The sequence below is a fragment of the Sander vitreus genome, chromosome 3, assembly GCF_031162955.1.
Source record: "Sander vitreus isolate 19-12246 chromosome 3, sanVit1, whole genome shotgun sequence".
Lineage (NCBI taxonomy): Eukaryota > Metazoa > Chordata > Actinopteri > Perciformes > Percidae > Sander > Sander vitreus.
In genome coordinates this window covers 23,012,130-23,032,316 of record NC_135857.1, presented here as the reverse complement: position 1 = coordinate 23,032,316, position 20,187 = coordinate 23,012,130, and the positions used below count along the sequence as shown (strand labels likewise).

General features: G+C 39.4%; 1 protein-coding gene across 1 annotated transcript in view; it reads left to right on the top strand.

Annotated features, from left to right (window-relative positions):
* Window positions 1-20,187, top strand: part of kirrel3b (kirre like nephrin family adhesion molecule 3b) — a 172,720-nt gene that overhangs the window by 97,707 nt on the left and 54,826 nt on the right. The window contains exons 2-3 of the mRNA XM_078244164.1: window positions 8,453-8,602; window positions 13,822-13,971. Coding sequence (XP_078100290.1) covers window positions 8,453-8,602; window positions 13,822-13,971 — 300 coding nt within the window. The remainder of the gene's footprint in view (window positions 1-8,452; window positions 8,603-13,821; window positions 13,972-20,187) is intronic.

Genomic DNA, 20,187 nt, shown 5'->3' with positions numbered 1-20,187 from the left:
ACCAAATTTGCTTGAGGGTAAGAATCTGTTCTATGGCTCATAATGTCTTGATGACCTTTGGAACCCCTGTTATTTCAACAGCCAGAAAAGCTGCAGCCTAGAGTGATTTAATAATCCGTTTGTGGCCCTTGATACCCCAGCTACTGATGTCCATGGAATCACACTTTTTTTGGCTGTGTAGCTGATAATAAAGCGAGCGCCTTCAAGGCCTTCCCGCTGTTGCCATTTGTAATTTTTAGAAGTCATCATCAGAGGCGATCCGTCTTGATTATGTCTTGGCAACTGTCATGCTCCACTAATGCACAGTGTGAGAGAGGGCATAAATACAACGTCTTCCAGCAGCACTGATGTTTATCATCCCTGCTTCATGAATTTTCATTTCCACAGACAAATCTTGATAATAATGGCAGCCGTCGCAGCATAGATAGGCTTGGCGTATTATCAGTCTGCATACAACTGTGTTTGTTTCACAAGTGGACAGGCAGGAAAAGGGATTTGAACATTCTGATGAGGAAGACAGATTGATAGAAATGCATGCCTCCTCTTATGGGCTTGACAGAGCTTTATGAAATATTTATTATTGCAATGAAGTAGCCAATGTAACAAAAGCCTACAGTCAGTGCTCTGAGAAACAGGGGGCCAAAACCTTAGTGATATAAGGTTTAAAAAAATGTCAAAATCCAGAATTTGACAGAAAAAAGCCCATTGTTACTGTGAATACTCATGTACCACCTTGAGCAAAGCGTAAATGCTACGGGAAATATTTGAGACATTATCATTGTTCCTCCTCTCTCTGAAGGTAGACCTTTTTTATAGTGGTCTTAAGTAATTTCCGCTTTTCAGAACACACTGAAGGCAATTTATGTCAGAATGCCTTGAGTTCATAAAAAGATGTACAGCATGTACATTTACTGTACATGCTGTACTATTCATGGAGGTTTACAGATTTATTTCAGCAAGGCGAGCTAAACTATTCATTTTTAACCTGCAGAGTTGGTTCCTGCACAATCCCACGGAGAAACACTGCATTCAGCCAGGCTGTCTTTTCCTTCAGGGCAGCACATCAGATGAATACAGTACCACAATCAATAATAAAGTCCACATCATGTCACTCATTTAAGTCTAATGCAAAAAGAAATGGCTTGTCACAAGCCAAAGATGTCAACATTGATTCTTTTTTTTTCTTTTTAAATTTAAATTTTTTTTAAATATTTTTATTCATTTTGTATGTCTGGTTTATAGGCTAAAGATTTATTTAATTATGTTGATTTTGGTGTTTTTTATTTGTTTGTTTTTTAATCTACAATGAAATGTGATTTTCGACAAGAATGATTTTATCTAGTGCGCATGTATTTATATTTGTATTTAATGTCATGCTCATGTTAGAATGCCTATCATTGTTTCTAAGGGAGCCTAGTGCAACATCTTGCAGGGACCGCAATTCTGGCATGTTTACAGAAATGTTTATTAGTATGCACTGTCCCTGACAGATAAATATTAAATTAAATTAAATTAAATTAGTGTGCTGTCTAGTACAATGTATGTATGTGTGTGCGCAGTGCTCTGGCTCTATGTGTTAAGCATCTCTATGTATTGTTTACTAAACGTGTTATTAGAAATATGCAAGGTTATGGTTTTAATAAGTTCAAAGTGCCAAAAATCAAGAAAATGACCCTCTAATTGCCTTATTAAACTCTAACAAGCAGTACATCAATCACAGCTAATCAGAACTATTGGGTGACCCATTGCTTCTCAATTAATATTGTGAATAAATTAGATTATAAAACATAGTTGATCGAAGCGTGACTTTCAGTGGCCATGATTAGTAATTAGTTGGCTGTTTTCCTGCCAAGTTTCTGTCACACATTTGCAGTAATGTTGCTTTAACATCTCTGAAATTATGGTCTCTTCCTTTTTAAAATTTGTCAAAATGCTTTTTCAGACATTCAGAATGCACTTATCACCAATCTGAAACTGACTTTCAGCAACATGGATGGGAGTCATATAACCACAGGCGAGATAGAATTCATTCTTTTGTGGTTGCTATGGACTGATGAATGTCACAGCAGCATGCTTCACTGACAGTGTCAAATTAATGATCATGCTGCTGATAATTAAAGTGCACAAATCATGGCCATTAGAAGTATGGTGAGAAGGAGAGAATGCATGCTGGAGTTGTGGGTTTATCACTAATCAGTGTCTGGTGATGGAGGACAAAAACGCTACTTCAGAGGAGTAGGAGGTCTGATGGAGAGATGGATTGGGCAACAGGCAACTTTCAGTTGCAGTTTAGATGAGTAATCCTAATTGCAGGGCATTTGTTCATATTTACCTACAGGCCAGAAAAGAAACAGCTGGATTCCTTTAAGAAGTGTTAAGTAATAGTTTACAAAGCTTTGGAAAGAGTAGATAAAAGAAAGTCTGTTCAGGTGCTTGGAAAGCTGGTTCCTGTGGGTTGCATCTCCTCTTTGTGGTTTAAACAAATGGACCAGTAGGGGCCCCTGCAGGGCAAGTGGATGATATTCTTTATTTGACAATCATTGCAATAGGATCTATAAGAATATTTTAATTTATTCTCTAAATTCATACCTTTATCAAAAGGCAACCCTACCAGTGGGTTAGAGGAAGATACAAATAAACCTCTCCCTCTCATCTCACCCCACCTGTTTCTCTTTATACTGCTTCCACTTACATACCACTGAAAACTTCCAGCAGCATTGTCATTAAAAAGAAACCGTGGTCTTTGGCTACCAAACTACAATACATATGACCAACTCACATGCTCCTCCGTATTCTGAAGCCCCCCTGTGCATCTAAATTGCTGGTATAAAATACACAGGCCAGAGGGGTAATAGTTTTTGATAATGATCTTGGGCTAAGCTTTGGTGCTGTGTGGCCACATGCCGCATAGACAGCATGCTGATTATTTCTCTGAAGTGGGCTGAATGTGTGTCCGTAATGGTAATTTCCAGGCCTGATTGGCAAAAAGCGATGGAATTGGGGGCAGTTACCGCCGAGGGGAAAATAGTGCTGTAGTGTGTGGAAATGCAGCAGCTGTCCAATGGTAAACAAATTATCTGAAGTGAAATGACAACATTAGGCAAAGCAAAGTGCCGGTCCACATTATGAATATAGCTCTGTGCACAGTATTTAACTACCTGCTTTTTTCTACCATTTGAAACAACTGGGCAGTCCTTATCAAAGATCTCTGACCTCACCTTTCTAAATGCAGGGCACTGAATTACACCCAGCATGAATCATAGTCTAGGATTTGATGCACATAAATATATCAAGTAAGGGGTAATGCAAAAACGTTTGCAACGGGGTTCACCACCCTAATTTACTTTTATAGATACAGATGTGTGGATATAGAAATGTAGAAAACATTTTTTTATATTTTCTTTGTGCATTTGGAAGTCGATAATTATAGACAAGCATTGAGCTCTGTTTCTTGTAATAACCTGAGCTTTGTTGATAGATTTAATTCATGGCGATTGTTATATAATGTCTGCACAGCCATAGGTTGTCTATTAATCTTCCCAGACAATAGATGAAAACAAACTAAGTAGTTCACTTGTGTTATTATTTGACGTTCTATTCATAGTACAGGTTTGGCTGTTGCTGAGTGAGAAAACCCACAGGGCTTTTGTCTCTAGTGACCGACAAAAGTTGTATGTTTCTGTTCTGTGTGCCCACACATTTACAGAACCTAACCCCTGAAGTCATGGCCCATTTGTCTCACAGCAAATTGGCATGATTTTCATTTTATTATTCATGTTGTTTTTAACTAGCTCTTTAGTAAACCCTGTTAGGATGCTTAATAAAGCATTATTAATGTGGTTCTCCAACTACACCTGGGCACATTTACTATATGTAACTTTAGTGTTGATTCTAGCGGCCGCTTTGGACAAAAGCGGTAGTGTTTTTACCACAACTACTGTCGTAATGGTCTTTTCTTTACGGTGCTGTATTGCCCACTGTATATTACTGAGTTAGCGTTATCCGGAGGTCAGAGTTACAGATGCATCTTTGCATTTCAAGTGTTGCATACAGTAACTTAGCCTACTTTGGATGTCTCGTGAGCTAAACCGGGTATCACTGTCACTGTGTTATGAGTCAAAACATTAAGAGTTTATTGTAGCAACCAACGTAATAATAATTACGTTACAGGGGTCAAGGGGAAAGAAAATAGTAAGCCAACACAAACACGGAGTAACAGGAAAACCTCCACGCTAAATGGAAAGGGGACGTAATTTAATGTTGGCTACTGACGTACAACCACATTGCACACTATAGAGTTATTTTATGAATAAAATAGACATATTACATACATGAGGGCCAATTCAGGGTCGGTTCTGAATCATTTACAATCCCGTAATTGTCTCCATCTGTTGATAGCCCGACCGAGTGGGACTCACGTTTCCTTTTCCCTTTTGTCTTTTAGTTGTTCTTCGTTTAATTTCCTTCTTTCCTGTGATGGTCCTGCCCCAGTATCAGCCATAACTACAGCAGATAACTTCTAAAATAACATTAAAATACAATTAGGCCTATATAAAGAAATCTCCTGCTTCCTTTTACCTGGCTCCGCTGGCATATGGCATAACACTGGCTTTTCCGGTGTTAAAAAAAAAATCTGTGACCCCTCAGAATGTGTTACTGTAGTGCCGTCTACCTGGAAAAATCGACCCAGGGCAGAGGCCTTACTAAAAACTATATAGAAATAACTTTCTTTTCACTGTTAGTCTCATTTGCTGTTATAAGTCAATTAAGAAAAAATGACAGAGCTTTAGAAACATTAAGAAGTTACAAATAGTCACTTTAATTGTGGATTTTTGTTATGAAACTATTTTTCATGAATTTAGTGGGGGAGACAGGGGTTGTCTTTACTCTGTTGCTTGTCATGCCCGGTAGAGAATAAAGAAGGGCACATGCCTTGATTGGGGCACATCTTTTTGCCAACGCTGTGATGCCCAGTGAAGGATAAATGTGACAAGTCACAGGTGTGACAGGGATTTATTCCGTACAGAAGGGATGGATGAATGAATGTAGCCACCTTGATGTAAGCCCCAGCCTCCTCAAACACATCACCTCATTTTTTACTGCTGTGTCCCTATGAAGACTCAGCCAGGCTTTAAATTGAATGAAGGAAGTCACTTTTTAACTGCTCAAGTGACAAGCGCAAGCTGGTGTCAGTTACATTTTTGATTCTTCCTATCACTGGTGTATTTTAATAGCCCTTCTAGGACATCAGTCTTGAAATGGCAACAGTACAAACATATAGGAAAATGTTCGTAAAGGATACTTAATATCATTCAGAGGTAGGACCAAGTCCATCTGATTTTGATTGGCTGGTGTTGGTGGTTGTTGTTGTTGTTGTTGAATACTCACCATGCTTATTGTGTCATGCATATTTTGTTTCTATGCTATGTAGCAACCTTGCTACTTGCTACGTTTTGTCTGCTTTGGTCTGAGGGTCTTTTTGAAGAGTTTGAGTTATTCTAGCCATTTAGTATTGTACTTCCATAGTCCAAGTCAGGGGCTAACTTAATGCTGTGTTAACACCACACGCAAAGTGAATTTTTTCACACGGCACAATTACATGCAAGGCCAATACAAAGATGCGAATAGACGTGAATTTGCGTATTCACGTGTGGCTGTGTCGCGAAACCTATCGACGTTGATATTCAACTGACGTGCTGACGTTGTTCAATCAGAAATGGAGGAAAGAAATTATTGTAGCCATCTGTGGGCTGTGTGCGCTTCTGGATGATGTTATGAACCACAGACAAGACAGTGTTTGGTTTTTCCGACGAATCTGGGACTTCCACAACAGGCCAAAAGCAGCAATAGTGTTTTTCTTTCGGCCATGGTTGATGATAGAAGAAGAGAGATGGCAAAAGAAACGTTGTTGATACATGGAGCCCCTCCTCCTCTCCAGAGCGTCTCGCTAGTAACGCAAATAAACACAAATGATCAAACTCGAAAATTTGCTTTGCGTTTGGGTTGAATACTGCATAAGTCTTCAATATGGGTCAAGATCACAAAACACTGGATTCTACAATTCCCATAATGCAACTTAAGTGTGTCATGTGATAGATCTTATGACATCATCAGGGTTATTTATTTAGACTTTGGAAAGCTCCCCTCATGCAGCTCAAGTTCATGTGAAGCTACAAGTAATGGCTCACATGTACTTATTTCTGTAAGAGACGTGTGAACACAGTTAATTAATATTTTGGAGGAGGCTTTTTGAGAAGTCAGATATTTGTTTACAATAGTTTCAGGGCAAAGTATGACACGGAATTTGAATGAACTCCTACTGCAAGTAATAAAGTGCTAAAATCTGCCTCTGTGCAGACACATCATCAAATCTATATATATGATTGTTCAAGCTGAAACTGCGCTGCTCTGTCTCGAGAGAATGCGTAACAGCATGACGGTTAGCCTGAAAAATAATCTCCAATAATTTTTTTCTTGATAACACATGAGGCGAGTAGTCCAGAGAATGGGGACAGGAGTGAGGACATAGGCAGCTTGTTGGAAGTATGCAGGCATGTGTGCTGCCAACAGAGACATCCCTCCAATGTTAAATTGATTACAGTGCAGGCTGAACGGTTTGATAATATCTGTCAAGACTGAGCAGATACAAGATTCCCTGGCGTTTACATTTTTTTTTCCGGAACATGCCAAGAGATCTGTCGAGTAGCTGTCTATATATATATGCGTGCTTCATCTGTGTGCTGAATGTGTAGCAGAGTACAGCCGACATAAGCTCCTCACGTGGGAACATGGTCAGATCTGTCTTGGTTTGAAGGGCAATACATATGGTGAGATAAAATCTCACTTAGCCAGCATCAACTAATATACATGCACACTTACGAAGGGCCTGGTTAGCCAGGGAGAAGCTGTTAAGTCTCAAGATGATGAAAAGCCCATTATATGCTTTCAGGCACAGCACATCATATTTTTTTCTGGTGCTGGTTTAGTAATAGATATATATTAAAATGAGGCAGGATTGTGTGTTTCTGTCTGTGTGTAATGTGTAGGTGTGACAGTGTGCACAGGAAAGAGAGCGCATGAATCAATATAAAAACTTCTGCTTACATCTCTATGCATCCATCACATGGAAATCAGTTCAAGGCTGAAAAATTACTTTTTTTTCATTTAGCATTTTCCAACTAAATTAAAATCAGTTTCTTGTATGACAACAATCTTTTCTCTGATGTGGTTTGAAATAGTAGAACAAAGCTATTCAATTTCCTTGTTTGCAATAGGATAAGAAATGTCCTTTGAATAAAAAAACCAAGGATACAAAGATGACTGCAATGTTATACAAATATGTTGTAAGATGAAAACACGCTGTCTTTGCTCAGCTCATAATTGTAATTCACTACGTTATTCTTCTATCAGCTTTTTATTTGCATATGTCTAAGTTGAAAAAAAAATGTGCGTGAGAGCCCATTTCAGTGTAATAGAAGTACATGCTCTTGTTTGTATGTGTGCCTGTATTTGTGCAGCTGCATATATCAAGGAGAATGAATAAGTTGTTCAAGAAAAAGGCAGACATTCTGATCCAAGCAATAGAACTTAGAAGTTTAAAAATAAGAAAAAGCTGCTAACTAAAACTGTCTCAGTAAAGTGTGAGAGAGAAAGTGACACTTTTAAACCTTTGCTGCAGTTTGTGCTCCCAAATCAGACTGCGTCTGTATGAATGCATGTCAGTGTGTATGTGTATGAGGGCTTTAGTTGATAGGCAGCCTGCCAGTGTTTCTAACTACACATCAGTACCACTTTGTACCCTCCACTCTGATCCACAACACTACCCCCCACCCTCTCCACCGCCACCGTACCCCTCCCGATTAACACACCCTCTGCCTCTAATGGAGTTCACTGCACACCACTTTCTGCCTGAACACGCAGAAGAGGAGTGCAGCTAATAGCAGTTGCACAGATGGAATACATGGGTGTGAGCTCGAGTTAATGTATGCCACTAGAGCAGTGTTGGCAGACAAGATCATGTAATCTGCTGTGGTGTGTAAGAGTCCAGCCCATCTGAATGGTGACATCCTTCATACATGAACCAATCTGAACTGTGACGACTGTCTCTTAGCCTGTGCTTCAGTCCTGGTACTGCACTGACACCTCTGATGCATGTACAGTATCTTGTCTCCATATCATGAATAGTAAAAGAATGTGCCACATTTGTAAATCACCCTTTAGGGTCTTTCAACATAACTTTGACAAGGGGTTTGAGTGAAATTGGTGGAAATGGGCATATGGTGCACTTCCCTTCATTTTCCCTTCATTCAGCACTTGAAACGTTGAAAGCAGGTGTTTGTAAAGCCACACTTATTCCCTTCTTTTATCTTGAATTTTCTATTCCCTCTTCTCCTGATTATATTAGAATGATGTAATGATTTAATAACCTGTCCCTTCTTCTTTTGTTCTAAAGGGGCGGAGGCCATGTTTTCCCAGCAACCACAGGATCTGGTTGTGGTGGCAGGCCAGCTTGTGACGTTACCATGCACTATCCCCGGTTACCATGGCGTTGTCCTATGGATCAAAGATGGCCTGGCTCTGGGAGTTGGCAGAGACCTCGCTGGTAAGTAACAGCATTTATCCCCTTGAGTGTGTCACCCTCCATTTTTCCACCACCCTTAGTTTCCTCTATTAATTACACTCTCTAATATAACTGTCATATTCAAATGGACGCTTTTTGTCATCTTAAGCCCACAAATGTCAACATCCTACCCTTTTCCAAATAGATCACTCCACAGACAGATAACAGAGGTCTCATAATATTGTATTACAACAGCAGTTTTACATTCCAAGTGTTATGTGAAACATAAATAAGTATATCACTCAACATTACCAAAAATAATCAAAAATGTCTGTCTCTGTGTTAGATGCAGACCTAAATCTCTTATACTTTTTGTTTGGCAGAGAAGCACAAAAATCTGAATGAAAATCAATGTGAAATCAATAGTAGCACTGGTCTTTCTCTAGTGCTTCAGGCTGCTAAATGGCTTTTTGAAGAGTATCTGGCATCCTCTAATTACACTGCACCTCATGTATAATTGCCTTAATTGTTTAATTTGAAGTAAAAGTGACTACTGCACTGTCATTTAGTAGCCTGTTGTTCCACCAATCGAGGTTTTATGTACTCATGACCTTGATGCATTTCAAGGAAGCACATTACTCCTCTAAATAAACATTTACAACCTTTGAAGCACTGAGCTATTGAATGAGAAAAACCATAAAATCACAGTATGCACGCATCTTTTATTGAAATGATCATTAAATTATGCCCGAAAACTTGCATCTGTACACATTTGAAGCTGTACACAGAACTCTATACACAGTAGGATACATTATTATATAAGGGCATGGTCTTTCTTTTAGAGCATTCTAATTTGCCTCACACACCACTCCTGTGTGACCACTGATAAAGCTAGAGTAATTGCAATTCAAGGCATGGTGACAAAATATCCAACTTCTGCCATTTTTTTAAAGCACAAAAGTCTCTTCAGGAACAAATAAATCAGTATTTCACATGAGATTGGGGGTCCTCTACCCTCTGACCTTTAACAAACGGAGGTCGCCTGTGTGGTCTGTAATTAAACCTCAGTGGCTGACAGAGCCCCAGTAAAGCCATCCTATTCCCTCTTCGTGTTCTTATCAGGCCCAGGGGAGACTGAGAGGTTGCAGTAAACAATGGTCCTGCAGTCTTCAAGTCTCCTTTGAAGGAAGAGGAGGCAGACAGGGAGAGTACTTATGATTGCTAGAGATACAATGAGAGAGAGGAAGGAAGAGAGAGCGCAATTTTATTTAGGGTCAAATTGAAGTAGAGATGTAGAGTTTGTTTTATCCTCTTCTATTTTTATTGATTTAACAAGACAAGAAAATCAAGATGAAATCTCATTTCAACGATGGTCAAAGACAGAGAACGGAAGAGAACAGAGAAAAGGGAGAGAACGCTGCGTCACGACGATCTTCTGCACAACCATTCCCTTCTTCGTCTTTGGCTAAATAATCAGGGCCAAGATGTAGAGTTGGAGTGATCATTCTCTCTTAAACCGTTGAAGAAAAGTGTTTCGTATGAGGAGGAATAGCTGCCTGCCTGGAAAAGATGGGTCGCTAAAATCAACAGTATGATACATACACAGGGCTGAGTGCCTTCTATTGAGACAGATGACACTTCTTCCAAATAAAGAGCTCGACAGCTGTCCTTTTTATCACTACTGCCTACATAAAGAAGCAATGCATGCAGCAGTAAAAGAGTGACGGTACATCCACTGCAAGATGTACACAATGAAAGGAAAGTGGCAGCTGTATACATAAAAAGTGTGACGAATCAAATGTTGCATGGAGCATTTCAATAATATAGGTCTGCTCTGCAATTTATGGAAAGAAGCTGCGTCGGCGACAGTGTTCTCCGCCTGGGACCTGTTTCCATTCACTGGAGCAGTGATTAAACCGAGAGAACTCTTTCACCATTCAGCACAAGAAATCACGGCACAAAAGCCAATGATTCCTATCTGTCCCTGAATTTCCTATTCATTCCCTTTTGTGTCACACGTTTTCACTCTAATTAAAGAAAAGCAAAGTAGCCCCACAACCGCTCAGTACATACCAATCAATGCCATGAATATGCATGACAGAGAATGTATCTGCTATATGTATGATGGTGGTGACAACAGACTATGCAGCTACAGTATAAGTGAATTCTCCTGCGCACACAGTAAAGACGTTGAAAGGAAGTGTTTGTATACATTATGCCATGCACTTGCAGAAGCTGACAGTTAGCAGACCTTTAGCAGCAAGCATGTGTCACTCTCGCCTCTGATGAGAGCGAATTGAACACCGGTCACCTGTTCACAGCTGCAGCTAACCTGTTTCTATCCCCTGGTGGTTACATTGTGTGAAACATGTTATAGGTGATGCTATAAATCACTAGGCCACACCTCTGTGTCTGTATACTTACATGCACACACACACAAACACACACACACACACACACACACACATGCACGTGCACCATTGATCCAGCCTCAAGAAAAATCCATTCCCCTCTGATGGATTCATTACTTCTTAATGGACCTATTTTACATTGTTTGCTTTGGGTAACACATTGTGTGTTAGAAATTCGCTGAGATCTAAGATCAATGGCCCTTTATAGTACGCATTACGTGTGCAGAGGTGATCAGTCTTCATGTGTGCCAGTGTAATTTTAGTCATATTGACAAAATGCATGGTCAAGGTGCTTATAAGGTGACAAAAACACATTACAGTATGTTTCCATTGTTTTAAAATTAGATTATAATATTCTTATCATTACTATCCACAACAAATGCAAATTACCTTTCCTTCTGGATCCAGCTAATGTACAGAGATGAAACTGGGACAGAGCCATATCCTCACACAGCAAAATTATTCTTAATTTGCCAGAGGCACAGATGAGGTAATTGGCCAGATCATCTGTTTGTGGAACATAAATGGACATGGCTTATGCCTTGCAACAATTAAAACAAGTAAAACTAAAGTGCATTTGAAGTATATTCTGTTTCTGGGGGTAGGTACAATCGCTCACTCACTAGGTAGACTGGAGTCAACTCAAGGTCACATCATTCAGAATGTGCAATAATCATTACCTTTGTGATCCTCAATAGCATTATTGCTTTGAATCTCATCAATAAACATAAAATTGAAGCTAAATGGTTCTCTGGGTGACCCTGTGCACATAATGGTGCACCTATTTTAGGCATTATTCTGAGCGTGAAAAAGCAAAAAGCTCTTTTTCAGTTGGTTATTCATGTTATTAATGGAAGCTTTTAGTTGTGATAAGGTCTCTATTAACCCTGTTACAACCTGTGTTACTAAAGCCCTGCTATCACACAGTGTAGGACACATTGTAGCATATACTATGAAATTCAAAGAAAGGAAGCATTTTATCACCTGTATGACTAGTCAACCCATCCTCACTCCTCAACTCGTCAAATACGGCAGCAGTGACTTGCGTCCTGTACGTAAGTTACGTAATGTAACCAAAGTACTTATTTTAATCCAAACCACAATCTTTTCGGAAACCTCACCAACTAGGCTAGTTGCCTAAACCTAAACCTAACCCTTGACGTGGAAAAATGAAGCCAAAGGGGTACGCAGAGCATTAAAAACGTGACGCCAGGGGTCCTGACCAAGTGTCCGTATGTGACGAGTTTGGAGTGAGAATGTGTTAGGCTAGTTTCGCGCAAATCATTCACTGGTGCAGCTTCCACCTTTGCTCATTTTTTCGTTTTTTTGGCTTGCTAATCATTTTGCCTTCCTCTGTTTATCTTCTCCCCAGCTTTAATGTTGATGTTTAGGCGTTCTTTTGTCCTTTGTCCTCCCACTATATAGACCCTTAAGATTAAAGGCTACACGTAGGAGGATAAAATGCAGAGTGGCTTAATCGGCTGTAACGCACCCCACCAGCATAACATGAGGCCCACTTCATGCTCTATTAAAGGCAACTGGATTCAATGAAGCAACAGTCTGTAATTAGACTTACATACGAGCATACAATGCGATTCTGCAGTAGACAAATTCAAGGGTTTACAGTAACAGCTGTTTTAAGCCTGCCCAGTCTGTAATGTTCCTTTTGGGAGCTAAAACGTATAACTAGCCTTTAAAACCTTTACAGTTAAAGACTGGAGTGTTTGAAGATCTCTGAAGTGAACATGAGTCATTGGCTAGCTTTTATTGGAAAATCTATATTTTTCTCCCCAACATTTGTTGGCAATGACCCAACAGTTGGATGGGTACTGACAGACTTTCTGGAAAGGAAATGACAAGTGTGTAAGTCTGAAGTGTGAAGTTTTCTTACACAAAGCACACAGTTAAAGTGAGGCTTTGTTAAAAGTCCTGCCTTGTTCTGCTGTAAAATTCTCCAATCCTATCCACTAGTTTCATCATTGATCAATTAGTTAAGGACCACTGGAGGAAAAAGTCAATTCTTAGCTGGAAATTCATAACAATTTTTTGAAGTGCATTTTTTATGAACAGACATTTTCATTTCATTCCACATACTGTATAAATAATAATTATAAAGATTGAGTGAGAGAAAAAGAAAATGGATCTTTAGAGACGAGCAACTCTAAAAGCAAGAGAAATACCCCATAAAGCTCCTCAGTCAAACACATTTCTGCTTATTTGCCCCGGTGGAGAGATGCACTCCACAACACACTCTCAATGCATATTTTGATAATAGTTAGGGGGATAACCATCTTGCTTGACTTGTGTAAAATACCCAGGTCTCTTGGATATTGCTCTGCTTTCTTGCATTATTAAACTATAAATCATTTTACAGAGTAATGCTGAAACAATTCAAACTTTAGCTGTTCCTGTTTACGGCTACAGTAAAACATCATTCTGCAGAATGAAGCAACCTCCACAGCAGCTCATTAACATTGTCAGGAGTGCTATACAAATATTATACTATTCATGTTTTACTCTTGTATGAAAATGCATTGTGAGTAAATTAGCAATGAAGAATCATAAACTATACCTGCTGTTTGAATTATCTGGCTATGCAGCTAAATTACAGTTAACATGCCAATATTGTGTATTTTAACATGGGTTTGCCAATTAAAATGTGTTTGCCAAGTAAAGTTGAAAACTTGACAATAGGATACATGTTATCATATAGCCTACTGTGTATACATTTAATTAACTTGTGCACCTTGTTGTTGTTGCTATAAGTGTGCAAAGCTTTGAAATTTGGCAAATGAGCAGTACTGTTGATTTTGAAGGTGATTAAAACGGACAAATGTGTTTGCGCTGCAGGCTATCCTCGTTACACAGTGATTGGCGACCACGGTTCAGGAGAGCATCATTTGCAAATCCAGCGTGTCGAGCTGATGGATGATGCTGTATTTGAGTGCCAGGCTGTCCAGGCTGCCATGAGGTCCCGTCCTGCCCGTCTCACTGTGCTGGGTGAGTCCAGATTAAACACACACAGATTTCAAACAACACCACTGGGCTAGCGCCAACCACCCCTGATCGCTCAGGTGCAAACCAACTCATGGAACAGGCTTCACTGGCGTCACTTGCTTCTCACTCATTAGTTTTTAAGTGTTTCATGCTAGTTTCAAAGTGCTTCTGAGGATTTAAGGGGCACATTTATTGTTGTTTTAGCTATGTGTGTGATATCTGATATATTTCATTAGAATTAGTGTTCAGGACAATTTGCTTATATGCCTCATCCCAAATATTCAACCCAAATCTACACTCTCGAGCCTAAGCACTGGGCAGAAGTACTACCAGAGCTCTAGGGGCCCTAACACAAGTGGTGCTTCACAACAATAATACTGTACACTATGTGTCCTTGTTCAGTTTCAAATTACACAGAAAATATGAATATAGGTACACGCTCAAACACAGGTGTTCACATGAAGTCTTAATCAAAACATAAATATAAAATATCCACAGTAAATCCTGAGAACAAAAGACATCTTTTCTATTAAAACCACCAGAAAGGAATTAAATCAATGCTAATGTTTCCCATTTGGCAGACGGTGTCAATATGACTAAACCTTTACAGACTCTTACATTTCCACTTTAATTTTCTTCCTCTGCATGCAGCCTCCATTTTGATTATAACTACAAGCTTGAGAGGTTACTGGTTCTTGATTAAACTTCATTGGGTTATCATTCAGCAATACCATTTCACCAGTGCAATCGCTAGCTAAAGTCTCTTTCTTAGGGCCCTTTAAGTCTCCTGCTGCTGCTGCTGCTTCCTGTCTCCCGCTGCCTCTCACAACCTCCTTCACCGGAGGATCATTGGGAAGATAGCTGGAGTCAATGACAATGAGCAAACGAGAACAAGGGAGAAGGCATATGGAGAAGAAAGAGTAGGGGGAAAGAGATGCATCTGCCATGCAGTATCCTTGCCACGAGCGAGTGATCTGCCTTATTGATCCAGCCTAATGAAAAGTGAAAGTAACGATTTGTAGGAGAGAAGGCAGCAGGAGTAAAAAGAGAAAGCGAAAGACAAATTGTGGCATAGCGTTTCTCTGGCTGCCAAGCCCTCTGCAAATGGATATAAGTGAATAATTATGGATACTTCAGAGAGCTGAAAACACAACTGCACTCTTCTACCGTCCACGACTGTCCTTTACTTTTAATGTGCTAGTTTTAGCTTGCCATTTGACCACAGCGTCAAGGAGAGAAGAATTCAAATATTTGTATTCCTACATGTTAGTAAGATCATTGTCAATGTATTTGCCCAATTCAGCTGGTAAACTAAATTAAATATTGGGTATCAACAATGTTAGGTTTAATTAATGTTACTGCTAAACATCATATTTAATGTGTATTTATCTAGCCTTCTTAGTATCTTTTGGAGTTTTCTTATGCTTATGAAACTGCCATTTATTTCTATACATGTAGGAGTGAACAGCTGCCATACACAGCAGATGCAAATAAGTCTTGTTTTTTTGCTTTAATCCCCTTGACACTGCTTTCCTAATTTGGCAAACCCTACACCGACTACTCAAAGTAATTAAAACAAAGAAACATATTATTTGTCGAAGCTTGACTTTGACTGCAAGCCACGTACAGCAGCAGGAAGTGCAGTAGTTGGCCCTACTGTATTTAAGTAACCAATCAGCAATGAGAAAGGGAAAGCCTTTATTACCTATTTGGATGATTGAGGGTGAGAGAGTTTATCGTTCCTCCCCATAAGCCAAAATAGAAGGTGTTTGTTTAATCCCCTGCCGAGCTAGCTGAGTCCTGAATGCACTGCCGGGAAAACTGCAGGCTGACACACACGCAAGGTAATGGAGGAAATATATGCAAGGCCTGTGTCACTGCAAACTCCAAGCTGTCAATTACTTCCCAGTGGTGACAGTGTGTCTATCGACTTGGAAGACAGCTATGGCCCTACACACCTACAGCATATACACACACACACACACACAAATACATAGGTATACACACAATATGCTTACACACACACACATACACACACACACATACACACACACAGCCTTCCTTCTTCGAGCTGAGAGCAGAATAAATCTAAAATTCTCCCCTCTATCTTTCATAACTCAATATCAGCCCAAACTCCTCTATGTGCCATATCAGAGGAACTACTCTCCTTTTGACTTTGATAGGCTGGGAAATAACATAAAATACATATTTACTAACACATAGAGGAAGACCATAATCACTGCCAAGAATAAGATACTCGGCTTTTTTTGTGATTTGCTGAGTTTGTCCTTGAAATCTAAACAGTTCAGTTGAGCCAAAGATGAAGCAGCAGTGACCTTGTCTTACCTGCCCATTTAGAAGAAAATGTGCAATAAGTAAGCCTTTGGTTTACTTTTATTTATTTCAGCCAAAACTTTAAGTGCAAGAGTGATGCAATTCCAGTGGAAAACACTGAACACATCACAACATGTATAAACAACAAAATTCCTCCATTAAATAAGCTCTGAGGGCAAAATAGATGGTGAACTTAACCTTTCCGAGCATTTGCATGGTTTGCAGGCTCACCCTCAGACGCCAAAGGAGAATCAAGGTCTTGTGAATTAGTCATGAAGAAAGGCAATGGAGGGTTTCAGGTCCAAAAAAGACCCCTGAGGCTAATTATATCCCTTGCAGCAAGTTGGCACTGCTCCAGACCTTTGCTCTAATCTTTCTACTTTAGGTTGGGGACCACTAGAACAAAGGGAAAGGAGATTACGGTTGTTTGATTAAGGTCTTCGTCTGACAAACTACTTCTGTATTTCAGACTGTGTTCTGTTTTTTTTTTTGTACATCGGGAGGGTATTAATCTTTTCCACAAAGGAAAATGTGTCATAATGTCGTGCTATTTATTGACTCATTGCTGACATTTTAATACATCAGTTTCCATTTTAAATGTTTTTTTCTTTCTCTGTCTCTTTCACACTTTCTCTCACTTTGTCCTTTATTTTCTGTATGACTTACCAAATCATTCCTAGTTAATGCAGAGGCATGGTATATTTGATTACTGAATTCTCCTCAATTGAAATGCCGCGTTAAAGGATAGGCAATTCATTCAGAGACGCTTCGTGCATCCATGTAATGTCTGTGAATTGAAGTTTACTCATCATGAGATAAATTCTGAAGATAACAAAGTGGTCTAGATGACTCATCATCGCACTCATTCTCAAGTCATTATTTTAGAGCGGAACTGCTATCACTGTTGTTTTTCTCACTTTATTCTGATATGAAAAGCATACTGTAGATTTGTTTTTTTCACTAATTAAAAGACCGCAAATGATGTGATAAAGTGTTGCTAAGATGCATTTTTGATAAACACTTCATCATTATTTACCTCTCTGTTCGAGCTTGCTGAGTGCAGGGTCATAAAGATCATATTGCAGATCACACTGCAGGCAGCTGGGAAATGCTTTAAGAGATAACCTTACTTGAAGCAAATATTGAAGGATTACAATGTTTGACACTTCATTAGGGAAAATATTTCACTAAGAAAAACACATAGCTGTCAGGATCTGTAATACCCTGCAATTGTAGTATTATATCCATACATATTTAATAAAGTAAATGCATTTTTAAACTGCATAACTGGGGTAGCATTTAGCAAAACATAGTACAGTATACAAGCCACATGCTTTTAAGTTGTGTCTGAATACATTACAAATGTATCAATGTTTAATTAAGAGTTCATTATTACCATACTTAAAATGTTTAAAGTAAATAGAAAGTGTTCCAAAAATGGTATTTGTTCTGTGAACAGTTATTAATACATGTCATGTGAGTGTGTAGTAATATATTTTCTCCTTTTTGTTATTGCAGCATGTTATTTAGTCAGCTTTACATTTGATCCCATATCTGGTTCATTCCATTATTACAATTAGATTTATGCAGTTGTTGCAGGGGGTGTAACTTAAAAGACCTTGCACAAGATCTTCCAAAATGACAGGCATTCATGAAGACAATATGATGCTATTCTTCTGACAAACATAATTGATAACATGCCATTTGAATGAGCCATTGTGTGTAAGATATTTGTTTTCCCTTTCCTGCATTGTTAATGTCTTGGACCTGCGCTTCAGCAACAATTCCCATGTACACAAAAGCCCAAGGGTATCTTTTGTAATTGGTGTTTTCAATTGCCAAAGCTGAATCAGCCATTTCTGTGGATAATTCGGAATTTATTATTTCTCAAGGCTCACACTGGCATCCTTTTAGTATTGGGGTGGACTTTGAGGACAGGGTAAAAAATAAAATAAAAAAGCTACTGAGGAATTAGAAGTTGTCATGCTGAAAACAAGACACAGATAACGTTTCTGTACGGTCCATAAGAGTGTATTTTGTCACAACCGCTGTCCGTGGTGCTAGCCCTGTTATTCACTAAGTGGTACACTTCACAGCGAGTGAGAACCGCAGACCAATGATGATATAGATGGCCTGACTATATAACAATGAGTGCAATTTGGCAATTGTTGTTTCTTGGGTGAAAACAAGCTTATGCAAAGAAGTAATTTCCTGTGGCCGGGTTGGCTCAGTTGGTAGAGCAGGCTCACATATACATAGAGGTTTATGCCTCAATGCAGAGGTCCAGGGTTCGAGTACGACAATTTCCTACATGTCTTTCCTCTCTCTCTCCCCTTTCTCACCTAGCTGTCATGTCCATTAAAGGTGGAAATGCCCCAAAAAAACTTAATTTCCTCTGTTGTGTGTTTGTCTGTTAGAGTGGTGTGACAGCTCAGCAGGGCTAGACGTAAGGAGTTGGTGTTTAAGGAGTGGTGTTGTTCTATTACTTTTTCAAGACTTACAGTAACTAGAAACAAGCTTTTTGTGCCTTTGTGTGTTTGAATGCATGTATTAATCTTTTCTGTATTTCATCATTATCGAATATTCATATCCATATGCCTTTTACTGAGTGGTGTTGTCAAAATGGTGTGTGTGTGTGTGTGTGTGTGTGTGTGTGTGTGTGTGTGTGTGTGTGTGTGTGTGTGTGTGTGTGTGTGTGTGAGCCAAATTCAGAGACATTCCCAAAAAAAGTAGCTTTAGAGCCTCACGTGTAAGTAGAAGAGATAAAGTGTCCTAAACGGCAGTCATTCTGGGAGAAAATATAACTAACACTTCTATTGCGCTGCCTTTTCTGCCATTTGTCTGAAACACGAGATGGAATGATAACTACATCTATCATATCAAAGAGTCTGTGAACAGGTGCGTGATTATGGTAGACAGACTGTGTTTAGGGTGTTTTTTTCTTCTTCCCAGCATTTCAACAGAAGGAGGAGAAATGACACATATACATCTGTGCTCTGCAAAACAACAGCACCAAATGTGTACAGGTGCTGAGCTGATTTGAATTCACACTACATATTAAATAGGCTTGCTTCAGCGAACTATAATTGTTAAGCAAAGTAATGATTGGCATTAAGAAAAATCTAGCACCATGGGGCATAATTGTTGGCAGGACCTTGAAATAAGCATTTTTATTTTATTTTTTACTGTTCTTATGGAAACAGAATCCTAAATTCAATTCCTCCCACCCTCAAAATCTCTCTCACGCACACACCCCCACACAAACACACATACACACACACACACACACACACACACACACACACACACACACACACACACACACACACACACACACACACACACACACACACACACACACACACACACAGCTATATATTGCAACACAGCCGGGTGGTGAGCAGTGATGTCAGCACCCTCCCAATCTGTGGAGAGCAGCTTCTGGGGCTGCACATGGCTGCGCTGTGAAGGAGCAGGCTCTGCCCGTTTTTGACAGCTCTGGCATCTCCCCACTCCTCATCTGATCTTCATCCTTCCATCCCTCCATTTTATTTGGCAGTGTTTATTCGGTAGATCATGACACCTACACTACCAAAAGATTAGTAAGCGTTTATGTACTCCACTTGTAAAAATGTTAAAATGTGTCCGTGTTTACTCCAGCCTTTGAATCCTACCTTGTGTTTTCCCTTCATTTTAATTCACTGTCTTTCTTTACCTCCCCTTTTCCCCAATTCCACTTTCTATCCCATATTTGCCCTCCCAGTTTATTATTTTTTACCATATGGAAGCACACACTCTTCTAGAAATCAGTTCTGCTGTTTTTTTTGTGTATACATTTTGTACAGTCCGACATCCTGTTTGATTGCTGTCTGTGATCCTGTTTGT